The 26,493-nt window shown below is 38.6% G+C and overlaps 1 protein-coding gene across 2 annotated transcripts in view; it reads right to left on the minus strand.

Annotated features, from left to right (window-relative positions):
• PDLIM5 (PDZ and LIM domain 5) overlaps positions 1–26,493 on the minus strand; it is a 180,204-nt gene that overhangs the window by 58,419 nt on the left and 95,292 nt on the right. The window contains exons 5-13 of one of the 2 annotated variants that reach the window (XM_026660499.2): positions 20,205–20,377; positions 19,120–19,156; positions 16,891–16,920; positions 13,200–13,334; positions 12,262–12,363; positions 4,434–4,562; positions 3,827–4,033; positions 2,143–2,292; positions 1,421–1,555 (exon numbers count right to left, since the gene is read on the minus strand). In XM_026660499.2, coding sequence (XP_026516284.1) covers positions 1,421–1,555; positions 2,143–2,292; positions 3,827–4,033; positions 4,434–4,562; positions 12,262–12,363; positions 13,200–13,334; positions 16,891–16,920; positions 19,120–19,156; positions 20,205–20,377 — 1,098 coding nt within the window. The remainder of the gene's footprint in view (positions 1–1,420; positions 1,556–2,142; positions 2,293–3,826; positions 4,034–4,433; positions 4,563–12,261; positions 12,364–13,199; positions 13,335–16,890; positions 16,921–19,119; positions 19,157–20,204; positions 20,378–26,493) is intronic. The other variant, XM_026660498.2, reaches the window with a different exon arrangement.

The raw sequence follows: 26,493 nt of genomic DNA on the forward strand, positions 1-26,493 counted from the left end.
TTTTTGTTTTTGTTTTTTGCTTGGGGCGGCCAAAAAGCCAGAGCCGGCCCTGGCAACAAGGAAAAAACACCAAGTGGGTTCAGTTTTACTGAAGTCAGTGAATTAAATTATAAGCACCATAACTTCCAACTCCATTAATGATGCAGGGAATAAAGACATGGATGAAATCCTGGCTCTACTAAAGTCAATAGCAATACGATTGATTTCAGAACTTCAACCAATGGATTCAGATGTGCCAAGAGTATTATAAAAGCTTTCAAAACTTCTAAAGGGCTTTTCCTTTTGCTGCACATAGAAGACTAACCTCTACAGGATGTCACACAGAAAAAAAGACAGCTGGTTCTTAACAATTTACTATATGAACTTAAGCCTGCCCTAACAAAAATTATTTTCTTCGTTTCTGTTTAAAAGTCGACGCAGCAAAATATGAAACTGAAAATAAATGGTTTGAGGATAGTTTTCCTCACATGCCTACAATTTATTTATTTGGCAACTTCCCCCAAAACAGGCTGATTTAACTTTTGCTGAGGTCCAAAGTGATGCCAGCAGCCCCAGAATACCAGAGAAAAATGTACCTTTGCCTCGCCCCCCCATTTTTTGCTACAAGTGGAGCTGAACTGCACCTAAAAATTGGGCTCTGTCTCCTTAAAGTTCTCTATCCAAGAGAAACAGTGCAGGTAAGTGCAGTGTTACCCATCTGGAAGTTCCCCTGTTATGTGTTTGCTGAACATAATTAACGAACCATTGCCATTTAAAAACCAATACAGATTTGTGGCTTTGAGGAGGAAGTCCATTAGATAACAGTAGCTTCCAAGGAAGCTGATTCTAACATAGTTGCAGTTGGGAAACAGGAACAAAAAGTCCTGGTACATCTAACCTCACCAGCACTTGAACAAAGGGTATAAATGGCAATTATGTTTACAAATATTTATTTGCTGTACAACATGCCAGTTATTTGTTTTTATATATGAAAAGTCAACCTTTGAGAAATAGAAGTTCTTTGTTCCAATAGCTTAACATGTGGCTTTCTTGCTCATGAAACTGTTGCAAATATCTCACTCATATTAGAAATCCCAAGTAATCGTTTTTTTGTTTCTTCTCCAATAAATTAAACCGGAGTGGTCATGCCTCCATAAAACTGACTGTGCATTACAACCTGTACTGTGTACCTCAAAGTCACACAACTGTAGGTAAGAAATTTTTGCTCAATTAATGGGACATTAACTACGTTAGGACCACCAAAGTGCAGATTAGTTCCGCAAAGAGGTGGAATCAGTAGTATACTGGACCGGTGATATCATGCAGGAGAGCATATCAGACAGATCACTTAGAAGATGCAGTCAACAGAAAAAGACACCAATACAGAAACTCATGTCTTATTAGCCTTCAGTGACAAAAGAGCATCACTCTCATACAATACCTCTCTCTCTTTTGCAACTCCAAAGCACTTGTTGATTTCCTTGAGGACCTGACACTTTGTAGAGGAGGAGGTTTAGTGATAGGGGTGATGAGAAGGGCATCCAAGAGCGAACGGTAGACGTTAGGATCGGAGAGTCTAGCAAGCATTTAGAAAGACTTGGTAAATACACTAGCTATCCACACAAAGATGAAAACTGACAGGAACTACTAAAATAACATGTGAGATCTGAGCTTCCCAACAGTTTCCATAAGAGTGTGACAAGAATTATAACTGGAAAGTGATCACTCCCTCCCTTGAGAAACTTATTGAGAAACCACTTCAGTGTCTGCAAAATCATTTAATAACTAAAAACATAATAAATGTTTAGATAGTCATAAAATGTCCCAGTATAGCCGATGGCATCTAAGGATCTAAAAGCTATTGATAAATATCAATTAATCTTCAACCACCATGCAAGGCAAGGGGGTATTAATTTATCCAGATAGAAAATGGGCATCATGAGACTCAGAAAAGTTAAAGTTATTGCCCCAGACTTTGCCAATAGCAGAGCTGGGAGTAAAACATAAGAGCCTATTCTATTCTAACCCCATGCACATGCTGCTAAGGTGAAAGTTAACCGTTTCTGATTTTACATCTCTCCCAGTTCACTCCTGTGTGAGCATGAGCTTTTTGAAACTGATGGATAAAAATTAAAAAGGCTCCGTTTTACAGCTGATTTCTACCTGGCCCGTACAGCAACAGCAGCAGACACGGCAGCGGCGGCACTGCTTATAACTTTTAAGCTCTGCCTGGAAGGAGAAGGAACAGGGATGGGAGAAAACTTTGGCAGATCTTCCAATGGATTTTCAGGCCGCGCTTTTCTAGTGTAGAAGCTTTCATCGAAAAGGGGAGAAAACAGAGAAAGGAAAAAGATCTCAACCAAGAAATAGTAGAAGCAGCTTGAAGTAATCACTGAAAACTGTGCCATCATGAAGGTGCCATTTCAACACATAAGTTGGTGGAAAGACTACTCTGTTGACCCTTAAACATGAATATGGAAAAACGGATTTTTCTTAGGCACAAGACTCTTAAATGATCAATACAGCTTTCAATTAAAAAAATCTAATTCAGTACAACAATTCACAACCATGGGCCCTTATCCTACAATTAACTCAGTCTGGGTGCAGGGGTCCTCTCACACAGAGCATGTTGTAGGATCAGGGTCTTGGATTCTCTGTCTAGTTCTTCATGAGAGCATCAAAATGAGTTTGAAAGTTATTCTGCTGATCGCCTTAAAATCAGAATCAGTATAATATTATACCAAAATCATTAAAAAAAAAAGACATTAAAGGTACAAGTAACTAGTGCACATCACAAAAACTGATTTTTCAAAAAAAAAAAAAATCAATGTTTTCAGGTTTTCCTTCTATTCCCCTCTCCCCGTCCCTCTGTCTTCCCTTTTTCTTCCCCCCCCCCCCCCCCCCCCCCAATCACTGTCCCCAGGAGAGAGGAGAATAAAAAGAAAAAGGGGGGGGGAGACAAAAAAACCAAAACCAACCCAAAGATAAATATACTGAAATATTTTTTGGGGGGAAAAAAAAAACGTTAAAAGGTCCATTTAGAACCCTGGAAAACTAAAACTTAAAAAATTTCCACACACTTGTTTTTCCATTTTTCAATCGGTTTCAGAAATAACTAAACCAAACACATGAATGACAACAGCATTTTGCAGTGCAGCTTTGATTTAAATGGAGCTATTGTCACGCTTTCACCTAACTGTCTGCTGTGTGCACACCATAAATTTTACCTTGTATGACTTAAAGATGATCTAGACTGAGAGCTTAATATTTTAGCAAAAAGGACTTGTTTCAAAAGAAGGCACAAATATATAATGCCTGCCCAAAAAAATATCGAGAGGGGAAAAACATTATATACACATCTAGCATATTTTAGGCAACAATAGCAAGGATCATGAAATCCAAATGAATATGACAAAATAAAACACTTGCCTTCCAGAAAACAAAGTCAAGTATAGGGTTACTGTTACTGACTAATAGCAGTAAGCCTTACAAAGTTTCCTTGCTGCAAATCTATTTAAAAATTGAACTGAATCACTGCTATTTAAAAACAAACAAACAAAAAACAAAAACAAAAACCAACTTCCCCCAATTTTCCCCTTCACTGCATTTTTCAGGAGAAAAGCATTTCACTGCTAGGTCAACATATCATTTTGGTAAGGGACTAATTCCTTTATGGCACTTCATCACACAATCCAAAACAGCATTTTGCTGTATTTTGCTCCAAGAACTCCATGTTAGTGGATAATATGGCAATGCACATTTTACAGCATCACGCCGTAAAATGAGATGAAACCACATTATTTTATATTATTTGTATTCCAATTTTAAGATGGCCAAATTTGTGTACCTGTCAGGAATAGGAGGCACCGAAGGTATGGATTCCACGCGTTGGACTGCACAAGGTGGCTCCGCTGGTGCAACTGTGAGCAAGGGTGGCTCAGAGGTCTGTGTAGCTACTGTGTGCTTATCAGATAGAGAACTTTCTTTACCGGCTTCATTTGTTATCAAGCTTGCTGGACCTGGAGGCCTCAACTCTGCAGATTGAGTTATTTTCCTAGTTGACATTAATTTAACAAGAAGTAGTTATTATGAGACCAGATATGCAGAAGCATTGCAACTGGAATTCTTTATTTAATAAAAAGATAAACAATAGTTGCTATCTATTTCTAACAGGGGTTTTATTTGTGACAAGATGCTACTGGTAAAAGGCAGCAAGGCATAGGGACTCTTCTATTGTATTATCTTCCAGATTAACAAAAAATGCAGCAAGAAAAATAGGAGCAGCCACAAACGGATTCCTCAGGGCAGTAGCTTTTTTCAAGGTTTAACTTTGACTGCTTATAAATAGCCTCATTTAACAATGAAAGCCAAGTACGTAAATTTTTTTTTTAAAATCACGATTCCAGCAATTTCTGATCTACTTGAAACAGAATGTGTGACATAAGAAACACTACCTAGTGTAAGTAGACGCCACTTTAGACACTGTGGCTACTTGACTACTGACACTTAAAACCTGAACAACAGCAGGTGGATGAGGTGCACACTTAGGTAAGGCTTCCAAAGGATTGTCAAACAAGAGTTTTCTAAGGCAAAAGAAAGCAGAGATGTAAGTAGCACACTAAGCAGAGAAAATAAACATAAAAAATCCCCACAGTATCACAATGTATAGCCTCCAAGGAAAATCATTACTTTGGTTACATACTAAAGGAACTATGGTAAGTTAACAGTAAAATATACACACGTCTGCTAGTATTTTGTTTGTATTCAATCTTTGGCAATCAGAAGCCTCCCACCGCCCTCCACCCCATTTACACGAAGTTCTGTAAATTTAGAAATTTTGATCAAATTTCAGGTTTTGGCAGGTGGGTGAGCACTTCATACAATTTTCCCCTCATTTTTCAACCCAGGAAATGGCTAAACTAAAAATATAGAAAATGATATTTGCGCAGTCCCCCTTCAGCGTTTTTTTTTTTTTTGAACCAGCCCTAATGACAAACACAGGGATTTTGCCCTTTCCAATTATTTTCTGGAGCTGCCCTTGAATTCAGTTCCTACAGTCCCATTGATTTCACTGGGCTCTGTACGAGACCCTAAATGCAGAGAAATACTTTGATATCACATGAGCTTGTTCTCCTTTGGGGAATTTTTCAGTCATGTTTGGATTTACACCCTCATTTCTTGTAGAACAGTTACTTTATATTCTTTTTGCTTTGTTGGTGGCTAGAAAAGGGAATTACTTTAACACTAGCTGACGCTTTTGCAATAAAAACCTGAAGATTACACTTATTTCAGAATATACTATTGGCTGCCTTTTAATCAGCAAGAGCACTTCAAGATTTGACTATTCATATTTAAAACCATATATTAAAGGATAATATGCAAATTTGTGATATAAGAAGAATACCTCATTCAAAGTATTTCTTATACCATTTGAAAAGTAAAGACTAACATTCCAAATTAACCACTTTGCACACATTACTTTGGGGTTATGTATTTTCCCTCATTTTAATGGGAACATTCACACTGACAACACACCAGCCTCAAAAGTTTTTTTTTTTTTAAAGCAACCAAACTACTTTTTTTTAAATCCACCCAAAGACACATTTGTGACACTATTAAGACATGTTAAAAAGCGACAAAGAGTCCCGTGGCACCTTATAGACTAACAGACGTATTGGAGCATAAGCTTTCGTGGGTGAATACCCACTTCGTCAGACACATGGTAACTTTTCAGAGATGTAACTGAACAACCTAAAGACTCTTGTTGCCACTGACCTGCTTCATATTATGTCTGTCTATTTCAAGATATCTGGGACACCTATTTTTTCTGGAGGTTAAAGTTGCCTGGGAAACTATTGAATGAGTGATCCTTGAAGGAGTGAATGGGTAAATCCATAAAAGTAATTTCTAAATTAGTTATAAACATTTAAACATTAGGAAGCGTAAGGAATGCCCACATTTTAATACGACCATTTTATATGAGGAAATAAACAACAGACCAAACAAGATACAGCAGTTTGGTATATTGCCTCATGACTAATTTGCTCTTTAATTACAGGAATGAAACGACAATTACAATCATTTTACTTTACATTGTGAAATCTGCCAAACAGGCAGTAAGGCTGGCTTTCATTCAGTAATAAGTTCCAGCTTCTTCATAAGCTGTAACGGCGATCAAACTCTCTCCTTTTCTTGGGTTCAGAAGTGGATGACATAAGGGACTGATTTCAGCCAAGGAAAGAGCTAGACCACCAGGAAAATGAAGATCTACGCTAGCTCAGTGACAATAAATGCAGGACATAAGTGATGAGATTAAGTCTATTGACCCTTGGATAGCCTTTTTCTGCATTGCTAAATATATGATGGCTTTCATAGCAATTATTCAATTTCAGATGGTCATGGTTTTGAAAATAGGGCTTTTTTGGAGATCAATTTAAGATGTATGCTACTTAAAGAGTGTTTGAGACAACAGCCTTTCACCGCTTAAGAACATAAGAATGGCCATACTGGGTCAGACCAAAGGTCCATCCAGCCCAGTATCCTGTCTACCGACAGTGGCCAATGCCAGGTGCCCCAGAGGGAGTGAACCTAACAGGTAATGATCAAGTGATATCTCTCCTGCCGTCCATCTCCACCCTCTGACAAACAGAGGCTAGGGACACCATTCCTTACCCATCCTGGCTAATAGCCTTTAATGGACTTAACCTCCATGAATTTATCCAGTTCTCTTTTAAACCCTGTTATAGTCTTAGCCTTTAGAACCTCCTCAGGCAAGGAGTTCCACAGGTTGACTATGAAAAAGTTAATGAAAACAATGAGCTCGGTTCATAGAACACCATTAGTAGCCAATTATTTTCAAATGTCTTTACTACTACAAACCCCCGCGTGCACACACACACACACAAAACAAAACTGCTCAGGTTAGGAACTGTCTAGGTGTTCTGGATTACTTGTCCTTGTAAGTGTGAGGTAATACATGAATTTACCATACCAACAAAGACGTACTTTCTTTGGCATAAGAAGGATTTTTTTCCAGACTTGTGAGTGAATTCAGTGCTTAAAGACTAAGATCCGATTTCACCCTGGCATATTCTAGTCTCCTCAGAATGCATGCTCATGACCCCCCCTATAAGAATAGGAACCATACACAAGCATCAGCTAAATTACTTTCCCTTCCCTACATTCACAACACTTGCCCGCACTACAAGCTTAACCCGTGGGTAAGCAAATGCACCTCACCCCTCTACCTTTCTGGAGCAGATACTGCTATTCTTGTACCAAACTGTCTGTTTTGCAATATGCACAAAACATTGGGGGCCCAGAAGCATATCCGAGTCCACCATTTCAGATGTTATCTATACTGGAATTTCTTCCAGATGAACCTAGTGCAGTAACAATTAGGTGGGGATGGATATTTGTTTCCCCTTATTTTAGTAAGCACTTACTAAATGTGTTATTTCAAATAAGTTGCTGTGGCATCAGAAGGAAAAATTAATAAATAAGAGTGCAAGTGAGCCACTGCATTGTGTCTTCAGTATTATGTTCCAGATGTGCCTGTGCTTAGGGGCAATGGCCATCTCTCTGCTTGTACAATACTCATCATAACAGGATGAAGATCCTAGCCAGGGTCTCAGAGCGCTACTCGAACTGAAACACTGAATCAAAATATAAATGCTTCTAAATGTCATTACTGTTAACACTTACCATAATCATCCTCCTCTTCTGACCTCACTTACGTCAGGGGAGACATTGAAACAAGGATTACCCTGCTTTACAAGAAAGAACGCTAAAAACTTAACAAGAGGGAAGGACAGTTTTATCTACACTATCTTAAGATAAAGCCGTCTTAGTATGTGCCAGAAATGAACATGAAAGCTACCCCTAAACTCATCTTGCTACATGTTTGGAGACGGTCCAACCTATGAAAACAGTTTGATGGACATTTTGGCTTGACCAGGGGGAGAGAGAGAGACACACACACACTAACAATTCTTTCACTACTTTACCTAAATCTTTCAAAATAAAAACATCCATTTGAAAGGGTAGTTATACTACGATTTTAAAAAATGTATGGGTGTGTCAGTATACCACAAATAATGGTAAAAGCAAAGTTTATTTATTTTGATCTTATAGAAGTGCTAAAGGGGCACCCTGCCATATGCACTAAATCGGGGTGGGCAAACTTTCATCTGGGTAGGGAAACTATATGCAGGGCCGGGGCAGGGGGTTGGGGTGCGGGAGGGGGCTCGGGTGCAGGAGTGGTGTGGAGTGCAGGAGGGGGCTCAGGGCAGGGGGCTCAGGTGCAGGGTGTACGAGGGGGCTCAGGGCAAGGGGGACGGGGTGCGGGAGGGGGCTCAGGGCAGGAGGTTGAGGTGCACAAGGGTGCAGGGTGTACGAGGGGCTCGGGGCAGGGGGTTGGGGGGGTGGGGTGCAGGCAGGGTTTGGGCTCCAGCGCTGCGCCACTTACCTAAAGTGGCTCCGGGGTGGCAGCGGCGCGCACCGGGGCCAGGGCAGGCTCCCTGCATGCCTGCCCTGGTCCTACGCTGCCCCGCTTGAGGAAGCGTTTTAGACCGTTTTAGTCCTATGCTGCTGCAGCTGTTCTAACCAGCTCCCACTTCCACAGTGAAGAGGAACCTCAATGGTCCAACTAAACTGAGATTACCACTTAGTGACTGAGTCCCCATGTCTGTGGCCTAAAGGGAATGCTGTCACCATCTGCTCTTGACAACTATTCACATACCTAAACAGCAACTTCCTTATGTGGTCCCTGTGGGTCACTATGGTTTACAGACAGCCTATAAGATATCAAGGAAAGGGAGTTTATTTGATTGGTGGGCTGATCTTCTGGTCTTATCTCCTTAAACTTGGCAGGTACATGTGGATGGAGGGGAAACTGGCTGAAACTCAACTCTTCATATTGGCTTCTCGGTAGGAGGAAACTTCTACAGGTGTGGGGTGAGGCAATACTATCTTTGTCCATTATTCAGGGTGTATGCTCACCTTTTGTCAGAATAGCTCTCAGCTTAAAGGTGTAATTAGATCAATCATTGTTCCTGGATTCTCTGACAGCTGCTAGGGATGGTAACATCTACTACAGCAGGCCTGGAAGCTGCAAACCTGCTCCAATACTGACCTCAAGAGAGTAACACCCATAGCTTCCCCAGGTAAAAATCAATGTAATGGACTCGACTCAGCATACTTGAAGACCAGCCAGAAGCTTCATTTGGTGCAGAACGTAGCTGAGTGGGGTGGGCTCTCAGAACACAGGTCTATGCTCAAATCTCTGTCCTGGCTTCCTCATCACTTCTAGGTCAAATTCATAGTGTCAGTAATTATCTCTAAAGCCCTGATTGATGCGGTAACTGGTTTTAGAGAGTCTGCTTTGGAACTGGTAGAAATTGGCTGAGTTACATGCGTTGTCAGCTCCTAGGGTAAGACTAGTGCCAGGCAGAGGGTTCTCATTTGAGGGAGTCCTACCTTTGGAATTTGGTTCCCCTTAGCCATCTGCTAGAGCCTGAGGTGGTAAATGTCAGGGAGTGAAACAAAGCCTGTTATTACCATTTAACAACTGGCATGTTTTTCTGTTTATTTCCTTTATTTTTTGGTAAATTTTGATAAATTTGTATTGAAGCTATGTCCACTATGAAGGCATAAAGATATGTAGGGGATAATAGTGGAAGCTTAAGATTCATCATTTAGGAGAGGCACTAGGTAAATAAATAATATAAATAAAGGGCAGCAGCATCCTCCCTTCAAGAGCCTTGAGTCACAGCAGAGAACACAAAGAACCTATTTCTTTAATCAATGGCTGCCACAAAAAACATAAAAACCACAAAAATGCTGCTCACGTGAAATCTTTGACAATGGTAGTTCTATGCTTGGATCAAGGTATTAATACAAAATGGTGCATTGTATTTATTTCAAAATAAAAATAGTGCTTCTATAGTGCTTTGAGTCAGTGAAGTCTCAGAGCTTCATTATCTTTTAAATATCATCATAGCACCCCCGTGAGACAGACAGGTGCAATGATCCCTATTTTAACAAATGAGGAACGGAGACAGCATGGGTATGTTTACACTGCATTTAAACACCTATTGCTGGCCTGAATCAAGTGGGGCTGTAAAATGGCTGTGTGGACATTTGGGCTTGGGCTGGAGCCTGGGCTCTGGGACTCTATGCGGGTCTACACAGCGATTTTTAGCCCCACAAACCCGAGTCAGCTGACCTGAGCCAGCCACGTCTGTGCCTTGGGCTTTCTATTCTAGTGTAAATGTACCCAGACAGACTAAGTAACTCACCCAAGATCACAGAGGAAGTCTGTGGCAGAACAGGAAATTGAACCTAGGTCTCCCAACTCCTTACGTTATTATCCTAGCCACTGGATATTCCTTCCTCTCTAAAAGATGGAAAAGGGTAACAACAGACCAAAGTACACATCTTAATCATACTGCACTTACGACGAGTGCTTCCGCCATTAGGACACTGGCCAGCTATTAGTGTGATCTAACTGCAGTCTATATGCTTAGGGGGATGAATAACAACAAATTTCCATTCATGTCAGAAAAGCTGTCATGCCAAAGAAGGTGTGCAGGAATCTCAGGATGTTTGCACTCAGTATCCTTCATATTTTAACACAGAGCCAATATTATGGCAAAACAAGAATTAAACAAATTGAGCATAATTTCCACAACAATGACCATAATATACTCTTTCACTCAAGAACACGAAAGCGGTTAATGAACCAATAAGTCCCATGCATAGGCGTGACACCTATTTTACATGTGGCTAAACTGAAGCAGATAACTTAAGTGTCTTGCCCAGGTTACGGTAGTGAACAACCAACAAAAACCACTGATTTCAGTAAAACATTTGACTACAACATCATGGCACATATGGTACAGGAACAGCAGTTAAATGGACATATTAGAGACAGAAGCACAAGTAATAAAAAAAACATGTTTTATGGCTGCTAACCCTTATAAACAGATTGTGAAAATGATGGCATCAGCAAGTCAGTTAATGGGGTGTTTGGGTTTTTGTTTCTTTTTTAAACTCAGGGAGGTGAAATCTCCTGTGTTATCGTGAGACCAACAGATTCCATGAGATGAGCTTCCTAAGACAGAAGTTATTACAATTCAAAAGTCTTATAAGATTCATCCAGAAATATTTCATATTAGTTTGTTTTAGAGGTAAACGTAACCATCAACTCCCAGGCACACTGTAACAACCAACCAACCAACCGACAAAAGCCACAACTTTCAAAATAACAAAGCGGAAGAACAGAGACCACATTCCCTATTGAAATCTAAAGCTCTAAGGCCTGTATGAGGTTATAATTGATGACCTAAAGTTTAGGCTTTGGAAGAAGACCATGAGAATAATCAGGCTCCAAAGGCAAGAGCCCTCTGTAATTAGTTCCCTACCACTTGCAACAGAAAGTCTATAGAGGCTCTGGGTCAAGAGTAGTTATACTTAAGGCTAAGGGAACTGTGGAACTGTCCAAGAACAGGGTCCATTTTTATCCTTTTGATTATCTTTTGCATCAATCTGTCCATACCGTACAGATAACTAAAATAATCCAATTGAATAAATTTAGGATAAGATACAAAAAAATGACAGGCCTTGTTTGGTGTTTGTTTTCTCTTCCAGACACAGAGCCACACACCCACACTATTAGCTTATGAAATTCAGTACATCAGTGTAGCTGATTCACATTAAGGAACAACATTTAAAAAATTTTTATTTTCTCTTTCTAAACCTACAGATGACCTCCAAAAAAGAGTCTACAGTCTGCCAAGAAAACATGGTCTAAATAGTGCCAATTAATGTATCCAAGGTCAGTGACTGGAAGTTTGCCATCTCTCATTTCATCATCACATAGTACAACATTTCTTTAAAAGCACACCATATTTTTTCAATATATTTAATATGGTTTTGCCTCAGTGGGAAATACATTTGAATTAACTCTCAACCTGTACATTAACACTTCATTGTTATCAATTATAGCAGGTCATGGGAAGGGTCACCCACTGACAAAGTTGATCTTTCTGAATTGTTTTACTACATAATATGTTATTTCTTATGCTAACTAGTATCCGTCAAGCGTTCATGGGCCTGATCAATATTTTTCTGCTCCTCTTTCCTCTCCTCCTGCCATGCTCAGAAAACTGGTTATGTTCAGTTTAAATGGGTGACAGTCAAATCCACCCCAAAATAGAGAAACATGGCTAGTATAGATTTTCCTGTTATAATTAGGAAGAGTACCACCGGAGAATCATTTACCTCCCATGGGGTGAACTTGAGACATGTCCAGGAAGTCTGGGAGAGGGAACACTGACAGGTGAAGACTTGGCTAACGGTGAACTGTCTGAAGTAGATTCTGGTCTGGTGAACAGTTTGCATTTCATTCAAGGTAACAAAATCAAATCAACACAAAAAAGATGTTTAATCTACATTTAGGTGGCATAATAAACATACATTAAAATGTGAACAGTATCTTGAATGGGAATCAGGGTTAAAGTGAAAGTCAGAGCTGAGATGAGGCACAATTTTTGTGTGACTTTTCTTGACTTTGGTGAAGACTGAAACATATATTGTTGCTTGTAAAATCAGTAAATGGCCAATTATATTTACAGAGATGAGACATATATATTTAATGTCACTCTGCATAGCTTGATGGAAAAAAAACAGTAAATACTAAAAATGAGATTCTCAGAAGTTCTAATTTGGGCTTCATTTTAGTGTTTTATACCCTTTCATTGTGATTTCTTCATTCTAGAAAACTAGTAGGGTACGTCGTTTGCTTTATGTTGTCACTCTGCCGTTTACTTTGTGTGCTACAGGAATTGAGCAGAGTGGGGTTGAATCTTGAAGTATAATTCTTAACATTTTCTCCATATTATGCCACCTGCCCAGACATGACTGAAGTAACTGCAAATGTAACATTTAATGCAACAAAGGTCTTTTGTTTGAAGAGAAATGCACATCATATTTCTAACGGCAATGTCATTTTGTGACAAACAGTAAGTAGGAGTTACAAGGTGAGCGTGTTAACGTACAACACCACATTTGTCTTCCATAGATTTTGAGCAAGTAAAGCTACCTACGTGAGAATGCATTCTTTATTTTTAGTATCATGCAAATTTAAATATCTTAACAGGTTTCCAGTCTTAGGTGATATCAGTGTATTTAACTGACTTTGCAATGACAGAGAAGCAGACCTCATAGCCGGCAACGGTGTTGATGGAGGTTCTGATGCAGGTGTCATCTCGATGGTCTGAGTAGCTACTGAATGTTTATTTAGATCTAAAGAGGAATTCTGGGCTTCTATTCCATTAGGTATATCTGCAGACATGCTTTACAGATAATGATAAAAAAAAAAATCACATGGACGGTGTTGGAATACATGTGTGAAAATTTAGAATTGACCAAAAGTGGGATCACTATTTCACTATGGCTAGGGATTTGCTAATCTAAAAATCTCTACACAAACCTGCGCAATATCACTAACAAGCCGAACAGTAACCAACTCAAAATATTTAATGATTTGGGAGTAGCACGATAATAAAGTTCTATTTTAACTTTAGATTTCAAGCAAATAGAAGACCAACAAAAAACAGTGGTACAAGGAGCGATTGATGGTTTGAATATATTACATTTATAAAAATAACACTGAAAAACATGCACCAGGGTTCACTCAGTATTTCATTAATGTCCAAAATTGTGTTCCTCAGCATTCAAGACATCCAGAATATACTTGAAAATGGGAAAATTACTTTATTACTAAATGACAAGCTGTAACCCAACAAAATCATTGAATGCTTCCATGGAAATATTTAAGTGTAATTTGTGTATTCTACTTTAGGTAAAACTTTCCATGATCACTGTTACTCTCTCCAAAAGAAAACACATTTTCATCTACCTAGCTACATACAGGGATGGATGAAACTCAAAATATTTGGAAGTTTGCTTTAGAGAAAGTTTAAAAAGCTTGGACATTTATCTGAAGTTTATTCACAACTCTTGAAATTCTTCACTCTTCTTTGATTACATCCTCATTGCCCAGGCCTGTTAATTTTAGGCCTACCTCCACAATAGATGCAGTCAGTTCTTTTATTAAAAAAAATAAATCAGGACACTAAGTATTTTCCCATATCACAGGAACAAAATGCATTCTGAGGCCTAATTTGAATCAAGCAGTTAGCTAAATCCAGATCATCATATGGACCTCCGACTGAAAGCTAGTCTGTCTTTTTGAAGGTTAAATGTACACTTGGAATCAGAGTGTGCATTAAGGTGCATTATTCACATTTTAAAATAAAAGCAGTTTAATGTTTCTCCCAACAGTTTTTACTTATTTCAATTTTTTTTTTAATTAAGAAATGATGAAAGTACCATGTCAAATGTGTGGTGGGGGGGGGGGGAATGTCATGATACATCTGGGCATGGAAAATGTATCATGACATTCAAGTCTGTGAGCAAAATATCTTCAGATACATTTGATGAGAGAATGACCTTTGGTTTGTCAGAGAAGGTGTTGTCCCTTTAAGGACTAGAAAGCCAGAGAGTTACTACATGGAGGCAGCTCCATACCCGGACAGCATGCGGATGCTGACTCATTCTCACCCGACCCCTCAGGTGACCTGAAGAGAAGCGGACTATTTATGTCCACATCTGTACAGTAGAGGCCCTCTTTTCCACCTGGACTAGGCTGAACACTCTCCCACCTGCTGAAATTAGGGTGGGGGGGGGGAGAGAGAGAGAAGAGGCGCAGCTAGTGAGGAATTTTCCCCTCACCCCCAAATTGGCCAAGGTGAAGTAGCTTTTTTCACCTTCCCCAAGGCAAGCTGGAGGCTTGGGGAGCGGGGGGGGGGGGGGGGGGGAGGGGGTTAGGCTATGGTGTTGCAACTCATTATGTAAGTGTGGGGCGGATTCCCAGTGAAGGTACTCCATAGGGAACAGATATGGTGATCAGGTAAAATGGACTGGGAAAGGATTTAATAAGGTATTCTTTATAGGGGTGGAAACAGGGGTGGTTAGGGGCTCCTACTCCTCTGACTGTTATGGCAGGGAATCAAGCCCCCTCCCATGACTCCCGTTAAACCTGAGGTGGGATGTACGTGGTGAGGTCCAAGCAGCGGGGTGGCTGACAGCAAATCTCTGGATATATGTAAAGGACTACGGAACTATCTGCACTGTACAGTTTTACCTACCAGGCATTCCCAGACATTTAGGAATAAAGTTGCAGCCTATTCAGTGTCTCCTTCCCTTTTTCTGGCATAGCCGCACAATGACGGTAGAGAGAAGAGTAAATACACTGAAAACATTGCTACAGAGCATTTAGATGAGTAGACTGTGGACTTCTGCTATTCAAGATCAATGGAAAGCAAACTGATCACAGGGACAGCGCACAAGTTCTGACTAACCTGTTCATCCACTGAGCAATTAGGTGCTTACTTTTAATTAAGATGAGCTCTTCTGGCTCCCTTGTTCCTATTGTTGACTAACTATGGCAACACTTTTGAACAGATAGTGGGAGAATGTGAAAATAGGAGTGAGACTTTGCTGGCTAGTGAAGGTGGAACAGACAAAATGGAGGCAGGAAGGAAAACAACAGATGGTTTTCAGAAAAACATTAGAAGTCTTTTTGAGAGATGGATTGGTAGTTTGCATAGTTGTAATTCTAATGTAGAAAGTCTGAAAAAGTTATGTGATGAAATACACCATTCAACTCTTTATTTTCTAAGCCAACCTAGGTAAAATCAGTACTTTTTATTTTTTGTTCCTGGATTTCCTTAATTTTTTTTCAAATAAAAAAAGAGAATAGACTCTTAAAACTAATAATATAAGAACAGCCACCAGAGGGACATACCATAGGGTTCTAATTTTGAAAAAATATGCAGCATTTTTGCTTATCTAGAAATGTAACAGCCCTGAACACATTTTTGCTAAAGTAACTTGCTTTAATGAAGTGTCATCCAAATATTTATACAGTGGCATACCATAACATATTTCCAGGTGGCCAGTGATTTGTAAATCTAGTTTTCTGGGAAATTCTTATGCTTTGGGGAATTCTTCTTGAATCTGGATATACTTATCACTGGACACACCATGAGGATATTTTTTAGACTTGTGCACTTTGTATATTTATTTTCACTCACTCTAAACAAATCTATGTTTTAGATTATTGCAAAATCATTTTTTCCATTTCTTATTGAAATAACTCATTCTATTAAGAGCTAAATGCTAACAAGATACATAAAATGGCAAATTAAATATCTACAGGAAAATAGTCTCATTTTATATGAACATTTCAAAATAATACATACTTTAAGGTCAAACAATATATTCACTCATAAAGAATGCATTACAAAAGTGGCCAGAAGCAGTCATCTTATCACACTTATTTTTCACTGTGTTGAATACAATCTGTAATAACTTTCCCTCCCTGCCATGCATAAAAAATTATTTAAACTGGCTAAACAACTTTTAATACGATGCTTACAATTCCAATGTCTGAACATACACGTTCTAGTTCAAATCAATAATTAAAGTGTGCTGTATGTGCATTTTACTAAAACTAAGCACATTATTTAAATGTGACACACAAACAGGTACTTGAAACAGAAGAGAAATTATAATTTGATTGAACTGCCAAGGCAGTTCATTTCCAATTGACAGATTTTTGTCCGCAGTGAAACTGTTATAGTGAATTATTTTCCTTAAAGGTCATTATGTGGTTTTAATGTAAAACAAATCAAACCATTATTGGACGTAACTATTTTTATGCTATCATGTACTGGATGAGAATGCTTCTGTAGTTTTATTTTTACTTTGATATCATTCCTTATATTGTGCACTCTTATGTTTCCACACAAGTGACTGTTAGTGTTAAGACAACTTAGCAGTTACCTGGGGTCTCCATTTTCTGTTTGACTCTCCCTAAAGATAAGATGACAAACACAGTGAGCTATAGAATTGCTGAGCTGCCGGAATGTTTAGTACAGCAAAATAATGCTTTTGAAGAGGAAAAGCAAACTTCAGAATATTAGAATGTTTTTAGGATGTAACCTCTCTGCAATAATAATTGTTCAAAGGAAGGACTATTTTGATTAGAAAACCCTAGTTGATATACTCAAAATTTAAACAAAGTGCTATATAACTTCTAAGTAATTCATTTTGCTCCAAGATTAACCTTTTAGGTTTGGACTTTCTGTACTTCAATAGGTGTTAAAAGCTGACAATTAGTTTATTTAAATGAAGATGTTCTAGGCTCGTGTCACATACTTCTATTTGGGACAGCAAAAAAGATCAGTCACTTCGTCGCTTGATGCAGTATCCCTTACAAATCAAAAAGATGTGATAGAAAATGTTTAAAAGGAGATTTGGGAAAAATCCCATGCATTTATTGTACAAATGTTGGTGGCTCTTGCACAGCTCGATTTGGTTTTATTGTCTCGTCTCTTGCGTCAGTAAGATTATAATACTAGAGATACAGCACTTCTGTATGAGTTCTACATATAGAGTCAAAAGGCCTCAAAGAAAAACCAGACAAAACTAAGTTAAAAGCAGCTTTTATTAAAATACTCTTCAAGCTTCAAAAAGTTTAAGTTAATGAGTGTCTCTACTATAATACATTATATTACAGGATAATAAGCTTCTATAAAACACAAAAAACCCTAAGAGTTTCACCTTACAATAAATAATCATCACTGTCTAGGACTTCATCTTATTCTCATTTGATGTTGAACGCTGAAGCTCTTACATATACACAGCAACACTGCATTCCTTTTTTGTATAGTCTTTCCATGGTGTGGACAGGACACCTGTTTAACAGGCTCAGTACTTGTACTGCACTAAGATTTGCAATAGCAGCAAAACTCCTTTTGGCGGGGCAGCCATTTGACTTCTCCCTCTACCATTTTAAAACATTTACAACCCACTCTAAAATATTTCTGCTGAGCTTCTATTGAGTTTAAATACAATTATCCTGGAAAGTACAAGAGTTTCAGTGTTTACAGGCCTCTTTTGTCAAGCATACTGTATACTGCTCTTTTGCTCATCTTTCTAACAACCTACAAGAACTCAAACTCAGCAACACAAATGAATCCTCCTTGTCAAGAAAGAACCTCAATTGCACCTCCTCTACCCACTTGAAGACAGTCACCTAAGTCACTTTGTATTGATTATGTAAGTTTGTTAACACAAACTAATTTCATCTTATTCTTTACACATCAGTAGGAAATTGTTAGAAAAGTATAGAAAAAGCTAGAGTTTCTCTCATAAGAAGGCTAATAAAATACTTTTTTTTGCGCAAAGCATTTGGAAAAGAGAAAAAGGAAGAAAAGGTTTGTGCTTTGTTTTTGCAACTTGGGTAAATCACTGGACATTAAGGACACGTGCTGAGACGTCATGGTGCCAGTCACGTAATTTTGTATATTTTGGGCCTAAGATCTGGATGGGAATCTTTTCCCTGTGGAAAGAAGTGATAGAAGAAACGTAAGAAAGGAAAGAGGTTTGTCTTACAATTCAATTCACACGAACTGAAAACATGCCATCTCCATGCACTACTGACAGGCCTATATACTTTCTCATCTGTCTTTCAAGGCCTGATCCAATGCCAAATCAAGTCAATACAAAGACCCCCGCTGAATCAGGTATTGGACTGGGCCTTTAGCACCACTTTGAATAGCATCATTTTGAATAGCATAATTCTTCAAGAGCAACAAAATAGCTATCTGTTCAAATCTTAGAAAAAGTTAATCTAATCTATTACAAGCCAAAAATGCACGGCTAGATTCAAGACAAAACATTACATTCATCTGTTTACAAGCTACCACCAGACAGAGAACAAACTGTTACATTCACTGAAAAGTTCCAACTCCTGTACAAACCTTAAATTTTCAGAGTCTTGTATTAAGCTCCTAAATAAAAGCCAATCACAGCACCCAAAAATATTGATTTTACATGCTGATTCATTTACTAATACATATATAACACAACACAGAACAACATGTAAAAGTTTCTAGAACTTTACACCAATGCACCAAACTGCAATATTACATTATCAGTTAAAAATAAGCCATGCAAAATATCGAATACTCAAAATACAGATCTCAGTTAAACAACAAATCAACTTACTTTGTTTTCTTTGTAGTCTCAGTTTCTGGTTCTTTCACTGCAATGAAATAAGAATTTTTATATTTCTAAATGGTTACTTTGAAACAATTGAATTAAGGTTGATCTTCCTCAAAAACAGTGCCAATAAAATCTTTGCATCACACGATCATGTATTTTGTACATGCCAAAGACAAAGTATTTTATAATTTTTCAAAAAAGGTATTGCTATTATTTTTTCCATTTACTTCAACATGTAAAGCCATAGGGCCAGATTTTTAAAAATATTCAGCTGTCTAAAGATGCAGACAGGTGTCTAGTGGGATTTCCAAAAGTGCCTAACTCCCATTAGATTCCAGAAACCCCTGTAGGTACCCGGCATCATCTTTAGGCATCTAAATATCTTTACAGATCTGGCCCTTAGTAATATAAATCTAAACATAGAGAAATTATAGGGAGAGAATAATGTTCACTAATCACTTTAGAATGACTTAAATTACAATTTCCCTATTATTCCATATTATGTTATGATTTTAAGATTTGATATCTTTAGCTCTTGTGAGGCAGAAGCAAATGATGTACTGTTCTGCTGGAAACTCTTATTTTCAACAGAAAGAAAAACTCATTTCTAGCCCTGAAGCATCATAATGTATCAAAATTTAGACCCATTTGTGCTCTACGATGGAATACCGCCCCACTCTGGGCCTCACAAGCCAGTGTGATTTTGAGTGGAAATTTCCACATTTGGTGGTGGTGGAGGAGGAAGGGCAGGAGGGACATTTTTCTGGCAAGCTGATTTAGGGGGAATATGGTAGTTGTTTTAAAAAAGGACCCTGTCAGCTTGGAATTTAGTCAGGTCAAAAAAAGTTTCAGGCATTACACCTGTCCAGAATTCCCTCTCTCTTTTGCTGTGTGGAGGGTTCACACAAAAAACAGGGTAACTGATTACTAAATTGACGATCCAAGGGAAGAAATGTTACAAATTGGATTGGAGAACTTTATTAGTTATTGTTTCAGCACCTTATAGCAAGTTCTACCAGGACAGAGGGTGCAAGTCCGTTACAGCTACTTAACCTTATCTAATGCTGCAACACCAAACAATTACTCACTGTGTTCAGTGCCGGTGATTTGGGCAAGGATCCGAAAAGAACGCGATTGGGTAGTTCCTGTCCTTGGGTGCCAGTCTTCAGTATCTTCAATCAATCGTTTTTTGCTGGCATCTCTATGAGTGGGTGTGTGGTAAAACTCTGTATAGGTATCCACAATGTGCTTCCTTGGTGGACTATTTCAACAAAGAATAGTTATAAGGGGGAAAATGTGAAATTTCATCAGGAAATCTTAAATTTTGTCATTGTCACAATGTCATTTAAGACCTCATCATGCACTACCAAGGTTTGTAAAAAGAGCTTCTGCATTTGGGTGCAGATGTGCTTTTGTAAATGTTACTACATACAAAGTGACATGAGCTCAGAGATAGAAACACAGATTCAAGTCTATTGCTTGCAAAACAATTCCATGAATTTAGTAATTTAAGTCAGATTTACCATGAAACATTTAAAATATTTTCTACAGTCACTATCAAAGTATATCTAACAGCACAAATCAGTGTTAATATCATGTTATATACATTTTTAAACATTTACCGTTTAGGTGGGTTTTTCCTTATAATTGAAGGAATAAGCCAACAGAAGTAACAGTTTTCCAGTGTGAACAGGAAGGAGAGAGGAAAAGAAAAATAAGTAAAAGTAATAAGAAAAGTGAAGTGAAAGATATGGGTAAGTCAAGTGATAAAGTGCAATGAAGCCAACCACTAGTGACAATGATATCCTGCTACAAAAAATTGGTTCTGTGCAATGTCCATGATTTTTTGTATGAGCATCTGCAACTAATGCCATATATATCCACAGGTAAGGAAAAAAAGTAATCAAAATGTGGCTTATTTTTTATAACGCCATCTCTGAAAAATAGTATATGTAATGCTGGTGAAGTGTAATGGGCTAAACAGGCCTGGAGAATGAATTCCTCTCTTTGCTCCCAGAGGTAGAGCACACTGTCTGTTAGGTGTACCTCAGCTTTGTTCGGGAACATTTAGTGCTACAGCTACAAGGATGAAAAGATAAGAAATTCCACGCCTCCCAACTGAATTTATCAACTAAGCTGCCAATTGTAATGGTGGCTGTTGAGATGTGGATTGCTGTCCCGTAGAAAGTATATTAAGGGTTTGTCTACACAGTGGAGCGTTGCACTCTATGGGGATATGACTTCTAAAGACGGATTTATTTTACATACATCAACCAACAGCCATCTGTTATAGAAATGTCTTGCATTATCTATCAGGGCTGGCTTGGAAGTGGAAACCCTAAAGGTGTAGATGGAGTTTTTCAAAGGCACAAAGGGCAGTTAAGTGCCTGACTCCCATTAAAAGTCAATGGAATTACAGGGACTCTCTCTTTTGTACCTTTGAAAGTTCCCCCATAATGTTCCATATGCTATTACCAATCCTTGAGCTATCAGTCTCCGAGGGATATGGAGTTTTTAAAACTATACTTTCAGGAACTGTGGCAAATACATGGTGATGTTCACCATTTTGGAAAGTACCAAAGGGGACTGATACTATAAGCATCCATTTTAATAGTAACAGTTTATTTTTGTTTTTACATACTGTATAGGAGATGTATAATGCCAAATTAACTCCTTAGATATGGCATGGCAAAACTGCAAAAGTGAAAAAATACTTCTGTTTGTATCAATGTACAGTAACTTCTCACTTAAAGTCGTCCCAGTTAACGTTGTTTCGTTGCTGATCAATTAGGGAACATACTCATTTACAGTTGTGCAATGCTCCACTCTTACGTTGTTTGGTTGCCTGCTTTCTCCACAGCTGGCAGCCTCCCTACCCCCCCCCCCAGCGCCTCCCGCCCGCCGGCAGACCCCACGGATCAGCGCCTTCCCCCCGCAGCAATCAGCTGGCTTGTGGCGTTTAGGAGGCAGGAGGGAGGGGTGGAAGAGCGAGGACTCGGCACGCAGGCTCCCCCTCCCTCCCCAACGCTGCAAGCCAGCTGACTGCCACGGGCAGGAGGGAGGGGGGAGGAGCAATGACTCGGCATGCCTCCTCCCTCCCTCCCCTGCCTCCAGCCTGGGGCAATCAGCTTGCGGCATTTTGGAGGCAGGAGGGAGGAGCGAGGACTCGGCACGCCTCCCCCCTCCCTGCGGCAATCAGCTGGCTTTCAGCGTTCAGAAGGGAGGGGGGAGGCGCGAGGACGCAGTGTGTGAAGTAAAGGGGGAGGAGGTGGGAGAGGAGAAAAGGCGGGTCAAGGGTGGGGGCTTGGGGGAAGGGGCCAAGGGTTGAGCCCCCTGCCCCCCAGCAAAGTCAGTGCCTGTGCTTGCAAGAACAGCAGGAGGAGCAGCCAGACAATCCATCCTCTTCCACTCTCTGACTCCACCACCTCAACCAAGCTTCATAATCAGCAGTGATGATTGTAGTATTAAATTGTTTCTTTAAAATTGTTTAAAACTTATACCTGTATTAAAATTGCTTGTTTAAAATGTATATAATGCCTTTTGTCTGGCAAAAAAAAATTTCCCTGGAACCTAACCCCTTCTCTCCCCCATTTACATTAATTCTTATGGGGAAATTGGATTCGCTTAACATCGTTTCACTTAAAGTCGCATTTTTCAGGAACATAACTACAACGTTAAGTGAGGAGTTACTGTACTACTTAATTTGTTTCACATTAAAAAAGCCGCAAAATATTGGATAAGAAGGATATTTGTCACTAACTTGTCCAAAAAAATAAGAGGCAGGCCTATTAAACAAATTCATTAGTCAGCAGCTAAGTTACAGCAGCAAGTATAGAATGATGTGAGAGGCATTAATATAAGACAACATTTAATAAAAAAACAAATTATATTAGTGATGTACTTACACCTCATCAAGGTTACTGAAGAGAGGGGTATAGTAACAAAAGAGACAATGGAATTTCCAGGATGACGGAGTACGGGTAAGTAATGCAGACAAAATGAAGTGATGCAACAAGAGAAAGTTGTTAGAAAGAATTAAACTGGAAAATGAAAGCTTATATATAAAAAGGTGTGAATTTAACTGCAAAATGGAAACACAGAGAAACTAAAATACATGCTAACGAAATGCACATTAATAAAGAACACAGGCAGCTAAGTAGCCTTACATGTTTGTTAAAAGCTAAATCATGAAAAAAATGTTCTGCTAGGTTTTCCCCCTCATTTTCTTTGCTACAGATGAGACGCCTTCCCTTTTTAGAGTTTGAGGATCTTTATGGTAATTACTCAGGGAGGCACAAGATGGTGCCAGAGCCAAAGAAAGAGATATCTAGATAGGCAATTCAGCAATTAGCTCAGGCTAGCGTTCTGTATTTATTTGAAGGCAGGTCAGTGGTGAGGAAGAAATGTCATTTTTAAAATCAGAATAAAATCATTAGTTAATTTAAACACATGGAATCGAATAGATCAACAGATTTTATATTATATTTATTTATGTGTATTCTATATATCATGCTGATTTAACAGTGTGATGCCCTTCAACCCCCAAACCAAACACTTCTCTAAAATGTAGTTAACTCCCACTACAGCAGCAAGTTATATTACCTATATCGTTAGGTATACAGTAATAGCATTAAAAAAAATCTCATCAGTACACGCATGAACACAAATATTTTGTGACAAAGAAATGCTGCAATATTTAATATGATGAAAAGCAAAATCACACCATGTTCAGTGTAAACCAAAACAATTTACTCCATTAAAATGTGGTTATTTGAAAACATTAAGTTGCTTTACAAAATATTAATTTTGCACACAATAATCAGACATGCTGGTTATTTCAACAACAAAAGCCACCGTAATTCAACTCCAGTGCTGTTGATACTAACTTTGTCACTGTTGTTACCTGCAAAGGAAAAAAGGATTTAAAGCATTATCTCAATGATTTCCTTCCCCAATACTTCAGAGAATCTTCCAAGTTCAAGTTTTGTATCTTCTAGGGTCAAGCTGAAATTTGTCAGGAACCTATAAGAGAAAGTTTCAGGCCAACCCACATGGAACTGAGTAAGAAGCTGAAGTAGTCTTTCCTGTTTTAAGCAGCAGGCACATTCTCATGCGTGAGTTGGCAAGAAGGTCTTGGTAAAAGCACAATTACATACAGCCACATGAAGCAAAAGAGCTCTCCCTTTAAGCCATGGCTAAGAAACAGAAAATTGACCTCTCTTCCCCATCCTACAGTGAAAGCAAAGCAAATCAGGAAGCAGACTATTTGGTAAGGCTGCAGTTTTGATGTTTAGTAAGGTTTTCACCAGGGTCAAATGTCATATTTTGAATCACTACACCACACCAATATTTCCACAAAGGGAAATAGAGAGATGCGAACTGATTTTATTTAAGGCTGTCTCTGAATGCCTACATAATAAAATGATTCATCAGCATCATCCAGAAGAAGTTAGTATTATGGAGAAGTTCCAGATCTTGATACATCTAAGAGTTGTGCGAGTAACTGATTTATTTGGTTTGCTTTGGTTTGACCTAATATAAATTTTTTGGCTAATAAAAAAAAAAAAAGATTTTTGGTTGAGCAAAATGTTTCGTTCGACCCAAAACTTAATGTCTCATTTTGATTTTGAGCTTTCTAAAGAAAAACTTTTTTAAAAAGAAAGGAAATTTCCTAAATGAAAAGGTAACTAGAAATTAAACATTTCTAGGTTTTTTGAAATTTAAAACTGCAACAATTTGGTGAAATAGACACACATTTGCAAAACATTTTGGTCGATGTAAAGATTTTTCGCTGAAAAAAAATGGTTTAGGCCAAAAAATTTGCACAGCTCTACCAGTTGTGTCGCCAGGTTGGTTCAATGAACTACAGCTGACAAGTTTTAAACTATGGTTTGTAATTGAGGCAGTGATTTACATACTCTTGAAATGGCAGAGGGGGAAGGGGGGGCGGAGAAAGCAATCAGTCCCTCATCTCTAGGTCTATCAATTCACCCAACCACAACTGGAGCGTCAGAGTTAAAAATTTGAACGCTTCTCATTCCTCTTGCTTGCCTCCTCCCTTTGCCCCAATTTTAATATTCTATATTCTGTTTTTATACACACCCAGAGTAATCTATTGTTTCAAAAATCTGAATCTACTATACAATAAGAAATTACCCACAAGACTCCACGTAGCCAACTCTGCTTTTAATTTTAAGAAGAAACTGACTTTTTTAACAATGGGATAACTTGTCTGATTTAAACACAATGGGCAGATTCAGCTCTTATTTACACCTGTGTAAAAATCAGAAGTTGACCCCTTCACTTCAGTGAAACAACACCTGATTTACATGGGTTTAAGTGAGAGCAGAATGTTTCTTAACTATATTCTGCTCTTCAGTTACAACAGCAAAAAAACTATCACTTGCTCACAGTTATCCCCAAAGTATACTACATGTAGAGTGTGATGTGCTTCTGCAGGGGTTCTCAAACTGGGGGTCAGGACACCTCAGGGGGTCGCGAGGTTATTACATGAGAGGGTCGCGAGCTGTCAATCTCCACCTCAAATCCTGCTTTGTATCCAGCATTTACAATGGCGTTAAATATATTTTAAAGTGTTTTTAATTTGTAAGGGGCGGGGGGTCACACTCAGACTTGCTATGTGAAAGGGGTCACCAGTACAGAAGTTTGAGAGCCACTGTGCTACTGGCTAGGAAAGCCTTTTGTGAACAGACTGAATTACTCTAGTCTAAATATATTTGTAAAAACGATAGCGTAATTTCTCCCAGCATTTCTTCACCATTACACCTCTTTCGCACGTAAGCAAATTCTTATACTAATAAGGGTTTGCTCAACATTTGAAACAAAAATATTTGGAGTACAGCAAAGTCCAACAAGTCTAGAGCTTTCTACTTGCCCGACAATACTGTACATCTACAAGATACACCACACCATTTTTTATTATAAAACAGAATTGCTAAACATGTGTATCGGAAGGGGTTTCATTTCAGATGGTCCCATTACTTCAAACTTGCATCCTTCTGTTATTTCAACAATTACCCAATAATTCGGGTTAAGCAAGGAAGAACTTTACTTGTTAATTAGCATGGTGACTAAGCAAGCTGAGAGTACTGTTACCTAGACAGATGCAGATGTATATGCTTTTGTCATTTTCGTTTTAAGGCTTTAAGATTTTTACAGTTGTGCTTAATCAAGTTGTAGTCCAAGTATTCTATACTGTCGCCCTTTATTATAATAAAATATACTTTCACAAACTCACTAAACCTTTTCCAAGTTTCCATACTAGAATTTTCTGCTAAGATTGGCAGGAAGACAGGAATTTCTTCACTAGTCAGTTGACATTTTCTTCACATAGAATTGTTTTTTCACTGAATTTAT

The sequence above is a fragment of the Terrapene carolina genome, unplaced genomic scaffold (assembly GCF_002925995.2).
Source record: "Terrapene carolina triunguis isolate 2854851 unplaced genomic scaffold, T_m_triunguis-2.0 Scaffold789, whole genome shotgun sequence".
Lineage (NCBI taxonomy): Eukaryota > Metazoa > Chordata > Testudines > Emydidae > Terrapene > Terrapene triunguis.